General features: G+C 36.1%; 1 protein-coding gene across 1 annotated transcript; it reads right to left on the bottom strand.

The window, feature by feature from the left end:
- Positions 1 to 4,966: 4,966 nt before the first annotated feature.
- On the bottom strand, positions 4,967 to 12,584 carry LOC134540703 (uncharacterized protein KIAA1143 homolog). The gene is made up of 3 exons (XM_063383585.1): positions 12,406 to 12,584; positions 10,038 to 10,170; positions 4,967 to 5,367 (listed from the first exon to the last, which is right to left on the bottom strand). The coding sequence occupies exons 1-3, from the start codon at positions 12,508 to 12,510 to the stop codon at positions 5,186 to 5,188; spliced, it is 420 nt and encodes a 139-aa protein (XP_063239655.1). The 5' UTR covers positions 12,511 to 12,584; the 3' UTR covers positions 4,967 to 5,185.
- Positions 12,585 to 12,621: the final 37 nt, after the last annotated feature.

Genomic DNA, 12,621 nt, shown 5'->3' with positions numbered 1-12,621 from the left:
CTGTGCTGCACTACTAGAAAGGAACTTATATAAACAATACTTACCTACTTCTGTTTTCTATTAAGGATTCTTCTGTAATAATCTAACGACACACACACTGTACAATACAGATATACACTCGCGCATGTTTGAACGACTTGGCAATTCAATAGACAATGCTTGCCTAGCGAAACAAGTGACGGACAAAATTTAACCCCGCGCCCCACTTGCACCTAATGAACGACTGGAAATTGGAAGACTCAGGCGCCAAGCAGTTCAAGTAACGGCTGGATGAAGCGCCACTGTAAATTGTGGGACACAGGATGTAAATAAACAATTGCTAGTAATGTAATACGAATGAGCCACGTTAAAAGAGCTGTCGTACACATTATCATTATTAATTTGGATTCATTCAATTTGGAGATCTGACACCGTGATTTCGGAGGGCGGGTACCTCAATTCGTCCATTTTCCCGTGAGACCGATCGTCACCGTCGTTCGTCTCATGTGTCGGTTGATTTCGGCGCCCCCTCCCTTGATGGCGCCCGGTGCGGTCGCACCGCTCGCACCGCCCTAGGACCGGCCCTGGGGGGAATGGCAGTTTGCTTTCTCCGAGGTACCAGCTGCTATAGTGTGCGTCACGTAAATATTTTACGGTTCTCAAATATAGTACCAATGTTCTGCACATAGTCGCTTAGCAAACAATACCGCCAAAATGACATTTGTAACAAAAATTTTGAGAGCTTCCCATTGTTCGATCAATCGTGATGCAGCTCCTTCTAAGGTAAGCCACCTTGACGGAACATGCTTGATGAAACTGTGTTTTGGAACAGATAGGTCATCTTGTATTTGTAAGTAGTCCTCACATCTTGAAGGCCAACCATCAAAAAAATCATGGACAGCCATTACCAAATCAGCTACATCTTCTCCAAGTTTATCAAGTCCACTGAGGAATGCATTGTGAAGTGTGTGGATGCTGCATGTGCCAATATTAACAAGGGGTGCCTTGCGAATAGAAACAAACTCTTCACATATAATACGAGCAACTTTCTTGTTGACATTAGGGCCATCACTCCCTAACATTAATATCTTCTGACGAGGTAACTCAGCATTGTCTAGTGCAGAATTAATTTTCTCAACTAGTATTTCGCCTGTAGCTGATCCAATAAAAAAGGTTTCAAGATGGTGAGTGATAATTTGTAGCTTCGTTTTAGACCAATACCTGATAGCAATTTGCAGTTCCTTTCTACCTGTGTGGTTTGTCGTTTCGTCGTAGCATACTGAATAGTATGCACAATCCATGTCTTTCAAAATAACATTGCGAAAATATGGGCTTAATGCATCTGTTAGTAGATACCTAAATTTAGTGCTGCTCAGGCTGAAGTCCTCAGGCACACCCTCACCAAACATACTTTTAAAAACATCAGCTATTCCTCCACAAGATGATGCTGAATAATTTGAAATAATTTATTTCATTACCCATTTCAGTTCTGCACTTGTTGCACGATCTCGTACACTGTAAAGACATTTAACATGGTTTTCTGAGGACACTTCAATTGATGTGGAAACTGAACATGAAGGTCGAACGACCGTGAATTTTAGCTGAGTAGGAGCCAACTTATTCCGACATTCACTCTTATGTCGCTCGCAAGTAGCATGTTGAGATAGTGCTTAATACCCTTTGGTTGATATTTTGATTGTGACACAGCAAACTGCACAAAAAACATCAGTATCGTTACGTTTTTTTTGCCCACTCGTTAATGATATATCCATTATCATCGCGCCTCTCTAGCCACTCGCTACGAAAACGACACTTCCCCATCTTCACCACACAAGAAAACATCAAAACACTACGATATTATTTCCCGGTTACTTGTTTATCTCAAATAATAGTATAGCATGACACAAGTCATATCGCTAGCCAAGGCCGCTAAGGACAAACTACAGAACACACTGGCGCGAACATAGGTTATCTGCCATTACGTCAGCCGATCGATACTGTAGGTCGAATCAATTAATGGATAGTTCGACTTCAGTTGTTGTTTACGCTTTTACGCATGTAAACAACGATCTCGACACAATCCGTGTTATGGCAAGCGGCAAATACCTTGATTACGGTCAAAAACACAAATTCAAGCATTTATTTAATGTCACTTTCATAAACGGAAATGCAAATTTTGGGCACCAATATCGAAAAAAAAAAGTAAATTAAGTGACTGTTTGAAAAAAAAAGTGATTGATGCAAAATAAGTGACTGTAAGTGAGTTAAGTGACCATTTTCGACCCCTGCAAAATTGACTTTTTGGTTCCAATGCACTCTTGTAGACGTTTTGCATTCATTGATACAATTTTTTCTGAAAAAAAAAAAATAATCATAGACAGCAACACCATCGTCCAAAAATACAGAAAGCAGACTTACGAACTGCAATAGGTTTCATGCTGAGGTGATACGAGGTGTGTAGTTGGTTGACATGTGTAATAAAAAAAAATATTCAAAATGTTGTTTTAAAATAAAAATATCAATACATAAAACACACACCTTACATATTTGAATAAGCAGTTTTTGAAACCCTTTTTCTGTTATTCAGGCGGCATTGTTAGCTAAGTGAAGATATCCTCCTGTCACGGTTGTACGTAAACAACTTCTATGGGTTGTCACTGTTTGTGAACAAATATAACGTGGTGCTTTGTAAGTGTGGCAGTTTGGGAAATGGGTACTACTTGTAAGTACTACTTTTGATAACTGTCAAAATGAAGACCAGTTACAGTGAGTTGCAGGATTATTAGACATGCTAATATCACAGTATGCTCACCATTACCAAGTCTTGTGTGCCATATACCACGATGAAGCAGCGACAGCAATTTAACACCAATTTAAATAAAATGGTTCATACCTTTATGCATTAATAAATGTAATGGGAGTTTTAAAGAGCCAATTAAGAATTTTAATGGCTTCAGATATACTTTTTTACCATCACCAACTGAAAACAACACTTATGATAACCTTCTGTTTCATCATCAACAAAAGAAATGCATAAACAAAGAGTATTTTTGGCAGTACAGATACAGCATTGAGAAACACTCACATATTACATGTGCAAAATATTGCTTGCTGCCAGTGTCTGAGAAGGGAAAAAAAAAATACATTTAACACCTTGTGATTCTATGCAAATGGAATAAAATGTTTACTCAGACAATTAAGGGCCCTAAGCCTTAAGCAATAAAAATCAAATCAAATTAAGGTGTTGTTTAAATGGTAGAACTGGTACATTCAATAATTTTTTTAATGAAATAACTAGCTGAACTACCAGGCATTGTTCAGGATAAACACTTCATAATATAAGGAACATCACTACAGAGTTTCAAGTCTGTAGGACATACACTTGAAAAAAAGAGGAAATTTTGATTTTAAAGTCCCATTGATTGCACAATATCGGTGCATCAAGGATACGCATCAGCAAAACCAGGACGCCAATCTTCAGCTTCATTTTGCGGGCAGGCAGGTAACCCCCAGGCAAGACGTGACGGACGCACCAAACGATAGCGCGTTACAAATTCAAAGCAACACCATCTATTGACGAAGTTCTAAACTGTTATTAGCACCGTTAGTTTCCTAGCAGCAGTGAGCTTCTCTAAGCGAATGGGTTTTGCCAAGGAGAAGGGTAGAAAGTTGCCAGACCTCACTACATGACCATGTGGCGGACATAGAGAAATGACACAAACTCAATGTTTGTGTGTCTATTGCCTACTCATTATTTTCTATTATAAATCTGAATTTACCCCTTTTTTCACTCCCTTGGGGATGGAATTTAATAATTATATGTAAATCATGTCACTCTCCAACCCATAAACAATCTAAGCTATATGCAAAAAATTATGTTTATCTGTAGCTCCGTTGCTGTGTGAAAGGACAAACAAACACACTTTCGCATTTATAATATTAGTAGAAATAGTAGAGATGAAAAGGTCTGTACTAAATGTTTGAAAGTTTAGGAGATAGTGATAAAAAAATTTATACCTACTCTTTTTATCAGTTCTAAGGTAACATTTTTTAAACTCCAGGAAGGTGATCGAGAAATATCAAAAGCACTATAAAATAAGTATTTAAAAAATAATAATTTTGGTTTTTATTATATAATCCTTGGTGAAAACTTATTTTATTAGTAAGATGAATCACTCACCTCTGGGACCATGTGGATACCTGAGAGTCAATTACATAATCAGATGCTCTTCTAATATTATTTATCTTACTTTGCATAAAAATATCTGCATTTATATTCTGAGCTTGTCCAGTCTTATTTTCCAAATCCCTACATGCCAAACTTAATCTCATAACAAAACTAGCTATAAATTTTGTTACTTTAACTATTTACGTTAATGCAATCACCATGAGGTACATTTGCAAAATGATATTGAACCAGTCACATTGTAAAAAATGATGACACAATTGCAACAAATTACACAAATAATATTAATTCACATCTAATTCATTAATCTGCTAACAGCTATGTAGCGAGGGAGTGTAGGTGGTAAGTATGCTATCTTCAAAAAAAACTACACTAAAAAAAATTAAAAAAATTCAAATACGGTACAATTTCATTGCTACAGTTATGACAATAGACTATGATCATCCCACCAATCTCCCCAAATAGTAAATCCCTATTTTACCTCGGATGCTGCAAAAAAAAAAACTTCTCAACACCCCCATGTCCATCCACTTCCATAAAATTATTTCTCATTATTCTCTACTTACAAACCTCCATGAGACAAGTGACACACATATTACTTTAGAATGCTTAGATGTGAGTGTAATATGCTGCTTGAGAAACTTAGAAACATACTAAATTACCAAAACTAACAGAAAAAATCAATGTGGTACAGTTTAGATTTCAAACTATGGATGTGCATTAACTTTAGAATGAACATAATTGAATCCATTTACTTTTGTATCACAGTAAAATAAAAACTAAATAAAACCAAGAACGAGATAAATAAAAAACCAATTTTACTTGGAAGAAAACAACATAAGTCACAGAACAGTATTGTACAAACTGCGTTGTCTTCTAATTGTGATAAAAGTTAATGTAATGTCTCGTCTGTATCCACAGGCACACACCTGAACGTCAACTTCACTACGCAGACGGACGACAGGCGGAACACCTCTCCAAAACAAAGTGATGGCAAGAGCGTTTCGCGCTTGCGCGGCATCAGCCGTCATCGTGCTCCTCCTCGTCAAACGACAGCATCTTCACGTTCTTGATGCCTTTCCTGTCCTTGTGCGCCCTTCTGCTCACCTGCTGCGGGGTTTCCGCAGCATCCTCATTGGCTGCCTTGACGGGGGCTTTGAAAACTATCCGCTCCGAAAGATCCGCCGGTGCGTCTTCTTTCTCTGGAACAACACACACAAATACACATATGTAGGGATGCGAAAAATCTGCACAATCATTACGTCGCAAGCTAGAATGCAAACCTTCGAACTCTCTCACTGTGCTCATGGTTGGACTGCAGTTATTTGGACACGCTCCTGTACTACTATGATCCAACAATGCACAGCTAGGAGAGAAATAAGCGACTCAGGAAATGCCAAATAACGAAGATAAAAATGTTCTCGTTAATACACCAACCAATGGGAAAGCAAAAATTGGTTGAGAACACCTATGACTTTGAATTCTACCCTGAGGCCAGATGAATACGTGAATTTCGGGGTCTCTAGGGATGTGAGTGGGCTATTTTCCCTGGAAAAAAATAACCAAGTATTTTTATGGAAATTTTTTTTCCAATAACAAAATTAATTTACAAATTTTAAGACAGTTTGATATACGATCTATTCCTCTGAAAACGTGTACAGTGTTTAGTATTTATATTCTATTAAAAACTTTTTATACCACTTGTAAAATTCAACATTAACCTTATATATAAGTACAGGTAAAAAACATTGGAGCTAAAAACTAGCTAAAGAATTGTAAAGTATGCCCATAAGTAAAATAATGTCTTTCTATACCACCTAATGGTTCAATATTTTGTTTTTTGGTTATGTTTGTATAAAAATATTGAGAAGATTTGTTTGCAAGTATAACTCTGTAAATATTCTATTTTGGCAAATTTTTTTCTGGGAAATTACAGGAAACGCGTTAAACTAATGTGATGAGTGTCAGGGGTTCAAAACCAACAACGTTCAGAAACAAAACGTACGAGATAACTCCTCTGCCCCATTCACTGCCAATGTTGCAATTATTTCCACGGTTACTCGAAACAATTTAAAAAAAAAAAAAAACTAACAAGAATAACTGGTTTGAATAATAAGTTTGTTTTTCAGAATTACATTTTAAATTAATCTTCACAATTTCAAAAATCATTCAAAGAAAATATCAACGCCCAGTATTGAGCCAGTACGCATCAGTAAATTCGGAAACAGGGAAAGAAAATAATATGTTTATTTCTGTGTTCAAATAACCTGACTTTCCGCTGCAAATGTCGCAGCAATGGTGTAGTTCCGAACAGATTCACTGTAAAGTGTCCAGTTAAATGCAAACTGACTCATAAAATACAACAGCAAACACGCTTGTAAAATAACAGCAAATGCCAGTGCCAGTCTGAACCTTTTAATGACCAGCAATGGCATATGCCAAGCATAACATTTAGAATCTATCTTCTTCGCTGCAGAATCATCCAAAGAATGAACAAACGAAATAGGGCAAAGCATCTCATCCACACTGGGGATCCACTGGAGACGGGCGGCTCCAGGACTAGGAAAGACGTGCATTCCCCCCCCCCCCCCCAAATGGCTTTTGGGGCCCCGCGCCAGCCCATTTCATTTTTACTTCCCCTGTTTTTCTACTGTTCTGTTACAAATCTGGACATTAATGGGAACAAAAAAATTAATTGATTTGTTAATAGCATGTATCACTTAAAGCACTGATGAACACCTATTTCAATTCATATTGTATTTGAAAAACTTTTAAATATTTTACTGCTCCCTATAATGATACAACTTAACCATAATTTGAACGTAAGAATTTAAAAAACCAACGGGAGGATAGTTTATTGGGAAAGAATATCAAAATTTTTAAAGTTGTAATTAGCAAAACCAATGAGGTGAAATTGAAGTTTAAGATTTGCTTATAAACGCAGTTTGAAAGTGTTTGTTTTTAAAAATTTTCGGAGGAGGGCCTGGTTTTCACATTCCCCCCCCCCCCCCCTTTCCCAGTGCCCCACAAAGTCTAGGACCCCCACTGGGTGAAGATGACAAGGATGAAGCATTGGCAGAATGCAACGGTGGAGGAAACACGAGAACCCCAATGCGGAGTCTGCCAAGTTCCCCAATGACGAGAAATCCGGGTGTGACTGCCATCACAAGTGAAACCCTGATCTCCTCAGAGCAAGGTGAGTGATCCAGCTACTGTAGCCCCTAAAATACACATGTTTTCGTGTAATATCCGAGATGGCATATGATGTCAAAAACAATTATTTTTAACAATTTTAAAAACATTGCTGGTTTTCACAAGAATGGACAAGAAAATTGAATAAATAATTTCACAGAAAGAAAATCAGCTAATGTCAAATATACAGATAGCACAGAGATTCGGCATAAAGAATTAATCAGAAAAAATATCACACCATATACAAATACAGTGCGCTGATGACAAGACAGTTGTTAAAAGAATAAAAGAACACAAAATATGGACAAACTATAACCTCGGACATCACAACGACAAACAGAAGAACCAAAAGATGATACAAAATAGATATTCTGGAGAACACAAAGATGTGAGCTTAAACAAACACGGTAAGCTTCCTAAGACAAAACAGTTGCATTGAACATTATACAACTGCTGACTTGGCTTGTTTTTCTGTGTGTTTGATGTATATTCATCTTTCTTCTCCAAGACATATGTTTAGTGGAACCAGCATTGACATATGTCCATAAAAATGTTTTTAATCTAACTCACTGGAAGAATCACTCAAAGAACGTATTAAAAACAATATTATCTTATACTGTGTCTTGTATTGTAAAAAGATTGCTCGGATGAATTCTGTGCATGTCACTTCTCTCAGATTTGACAATTCTCAAACTGATTACCGTATCCTACAGCCACTGATGTTGTGTCAAACGTAAAAACATAATGAGACTGTAACTGCAAGTAACATTTGGGAAATGGGTACCTACAACTAGTAAAATGTTTGTGAGATCTGTCAAACATAAGACCAGTTACACAACACAAGACTACACCGGAGCAGATACCTGGGCAGCAAGGAGCATCAGCATAATTCATGAACGGGTGCTGCTCGCCTGGTCTCACTGGGCGACCAACCAAGACACAGGGCTCCGCGCCAGTAACTAATTACCTGGCATCTTATTGCAATTCCAAATGGAACTCAAATAAGATAAGCCATGATCTTTTTCCGCGGATTCCTTTGGTAGCTTCGCGTTGATGGCTGGACTACAGTGCTCTTATTGTCCTTGGTGACTAAACCAGTTACAAACAAGGAGAAGTGGTTACCCAATCAGCATGTCTACCAGGTTCCAACAGCATAAATCTGTGACTCTTTGGGGACTTTTGGGCACATTTAAATAATTCTTTAAGACCTGAAATTTTAAGTCTTATGCATAAAAATTTTTTAATAGGATAAACAAAAAATTTTCAAGCTTTTAAATGTATTAAATATTTTAAATTAGGTTAGTTACTAGAACGAAAAACATTTTTTACACTTTTCTTGAGTTTTTCAATTCCATTTTTATTTCTAATAATTCTCCTTTTTTTTCTCTTCAAGCATATTTATTTCCTTTCTCATTCTGAGTACTGATCTTTAAAACCAAATAAAAATGTTGAAAACACATTAGTTTCGTAAACACACATCCTCAAAACACTGCTACATCTTACCGGTACACTTGTTACTTTTTATCGGTAACTTATTACGCAGAAAACATCAATTCCACAATAATTTACTAACTTTTTGCTTCTACTGCATACAAAAATATTACTGTTAACCGCACAGCCGTCATCACAAGGCACACAGGCTCACACTGCCATTTTGTCAACATAGGTAACACTTCACTAACCATCATGCCACACATAACAAGACATTTGCATTACGAAACATATTTGATATTTACATTCTTTGATTAAGGTATTTGTTTACATCCAAGTAGGTTAGTTTTCGCTGAGAAGTTGAAAAAAAAATAATGAACACTTTAAAATAAAATGAAGCTGTAATGTATGATGAAAAATGCCAATGTGTTGCTGACAAGCACCCACAGTTGTAGATTGATAATTATTTCTCACACTATAATGAAAAAAAAAACTGTGAACCAATATGGACACTTTCGTGACTTATACGTGACCATGAGTTTAATATTGTGACTTCTATGACCGGCAGACACGCTACCAATCAAGTTCAACTCACCAAAGGATGTGACCTTGTTACTGACCAAGGAACACTCTAAGAAAACTTAATTATGTATAGGTGAAGAGCAAAATGAATCAGCGAAATAATCTTGGCTCTACAAATACGTAAAGGTTCACATGTGGATAGTACAGGCTGTAAATGGGATATAGGTAAGCTAAGTTTTAGTAGAAGCAGAAGCAGGTATGGTTGGCACCCTGGGAGCAATTTGAAAGGAGCACTATTTACCACTGCTCATTTCGGTAGTTATTATTATTTACTATTTGACAAATTGCAGAAATTGAAGGAAGCATCACTAGTTTACACACACAAATCGATATTCCTTACCAACAACTTCCAGCGGGGTGTGTAGCAGATTGTACATTATCCCGCCCATCCTAAAAGTAGGCCCAATGTTTGAATTATACCAACTAAAATGTTTGCGTGGAGGATCAAATTTGGTGCAAAATGTTGACAGATTATATCATGGACTCATAATTCATCCCTGTTAAGGTTATCTTGATACAGACAACATAAATATGATACCTATATGCCTGGAGACCAAAGACAATCAAGGTCAGTAGACCAATAAAGACATTTAAGAGCCAGAACATGATTCCAATGGCCGCATGACAATGTGACCTGAAACGTTGAAACACAACCGCGGACACAGACCTTTCTCGATCTGCGCCTTCACTTCAGCAACCTCTTCAGCTGACAAGTCACCCGGCTTCACGACCACCACGACCGGCTGTTCTTCGTCCTTGTCTTCTTCGTCCTCTGCGGTGATTGCTGGCAACGCCTCCTTCTGCAAATAATAGTGCACCTCCGACTTACAGGCCAGTTACATGGCTGTTAACCCTGTGGTGAATAAAAACAATAAAAGAGTGTTTCCTATTAGATAATGCAATTCAGGGCAGTTTCAGCAGGTGTTACAATAAACATTTAAGCTTAGCAATCCAGAAGTGATGATAACCCCAATTTGAATACAGACGTTCACTGTAAAATAGCTTGATATAACCTATGTAATGTGAGTAGTTTGTCAAATTTTAACATCTAAATGTGTGTAACTAACCTCCATTAAATATTAAAACCTTGGTTATTACAAAATTATAACTGTTATAGATTATAATGAGTTATATTACAGATGATATGTGCCACCTCAGTGTGTTTGAAAATATTGCTTTAAAAATGTCATTATAATAGCTACATTTCAATAAGTAAATTTAACATGGATATTTTAAAATGAGAAATTCTAAAGGACAACCACTTGTTTTTTACTTCCTGACAGGTTTTACAATCATTCTCTAAGAGTGGGTTGTGATATTTCAAGTAGTTTGCCAGTTATTTACCATTTTAACAAGTGGTGAGGTTATGTTACATATTAAAAATACTGTGATATTGTGAGAATGGTCAGTTAGGTTAGGTTAGCTACATTAAAAATACTTTATTATAACAGTATGGATGGTTGGTTAGGTACAGCTAGTATAGGGTGACCAAACGTCCCTAAAAACGGGATTGTCCCGTTTTTTAACGATCGTACACGGGGTCCCGAAAAAGTCTCCCGGGACGCTTAAATGTCCCGTATTTACGTTGGGTTGATGATACACTTTTGTCGCACCTCTCCTCGGGCCGTCTTCCCCTCTCCCCGACAGTTGAACTCGCCCATTTTAGTTACCTTGTTTAATTATGTTTTTAAATGTCAGACATACTTATAATAAATAAGTATTCACTGCAAAATTGTTTTTATTTATTATACGCCTCACAATTAAATTAAATTACATATTCATAGGTAAATTGAAAAATATTTACAGGTCTCAAATTAGCAAACAAAGAGCATGTTTCAATGATTACGTCTCGATGGAGGTTCTCGGACCCCCCTTTAGCTGGAGGGTATCGCCCCCAAACCCTCCTTGGATGTGTCGCGTTTTTTCAAGTTTATTATTTGGTCACCCTAAGCTATTAACATTAAAAATATTTTAAAATAGTGTGTACGGTTGGTTAGAAATTACCAATACAAAATGAAGCTAACTTAACTTAACCAACCGTACTTACTTTATTATTTGACTATTTTTAATGTACCCACCCATTCACACAATTAAAAGTACATCTAATGTAAGTAACTTAACCTAAAGTGCACACAATATTAAAGTACTTTTGATGTCACTAACTTAACCGAACAAAAAACACACAATATAATAAAGTATTTTTAATGTAACCTAACCTAAACATCACTCATGATTTTACACCACTTTTAAAGTACCAAACCTAATTTTATCACACTATAAAATTGTCAATTAATGGTAAATTACTTTAATTACTCTAAAACAATGATTGGAAAATATGTTCTGGAAGTAAAATAAATCATTATGGAATTTGTATTAATTTTTAAAATTTTAAATAAGGGTACATTAGAGTTTTGTACCTATTTAGTTCAGTAAACTCCTAATTTTAGTGATACCATAAATAAGCATAATGTTACTTTTAAACACACAAAAATAAATTCAGTTAAAAAAAATTCTTGTAAAATCACAATAGGTACCTAGCAGGCAAGTAACACAGTATTAATTGTTGATACTGAAAAAAAAACTTGTTTTGTTGCTTGATTTCCATTCTTTTAATGGCCCAGAGGCCGTAGACTACACAATTAGGTACTGCTTCAGGTTGGGTTACCAGTTGGTAAGAGCCTGTTCAGATGTTTATTACTTACAGAGTTACGTAAATAACTTTCACATGAATAACGTAATATATAATAATATTAATGGTTATTCCAATTTTCATTATTTACATCCCCATCAAATGTTTTCAGTATTGTGATGAAATAGAAAGCAATTAACATATTAACTGTTCGTTTCTAAAATACAAAACGAGTACGGTATCTTTTATTTCCCTTGTTTTAAAAATGACTAAACCACTTAAATTATCAAACTAACCTTTCTATGCACACATCAGATTATAAATATTCTCGACATTATGATAATAACGTTGGGCGTATACGTATGTAAACACAAAATAATATATCTTTAAACAATAATGAATGTACCTTTGTATCTACAGTATCTTTTTCAACATAGCCTGCTTCTGCTTTTAACCTCTTCAGAAATGCAGGTTCTTCTGGTTTAATAAACGCAACATTTCTCTTCGCCATAATACAATTATTTGTATTTACACTATTTACAATTTCAACATCATGTACTAAAGTAAATATTAAACTTCGGTACACTTCGGAAATGTTCGGGAACCGAATTTTCACGAAGGA

The sequence above is a fragment of the Bacillus rossius genome, chromosome 17 (genome assembly GCF_032445375.1).
Source record: "Bacillus rossius redtenbacheri isolate Brsri chromosome 17, Brsri_v3, whole genome shotgun sequence".
Lineage (NCBI taxonomy): Eukaryota > Metazoa > Arthropoda > Insecta > Phasmatodea > Bacillidae > Bacillus > Bacillus rossius.
This window is presented reverse-complemented; position numbering and strand designations above follow the sequence as displayed.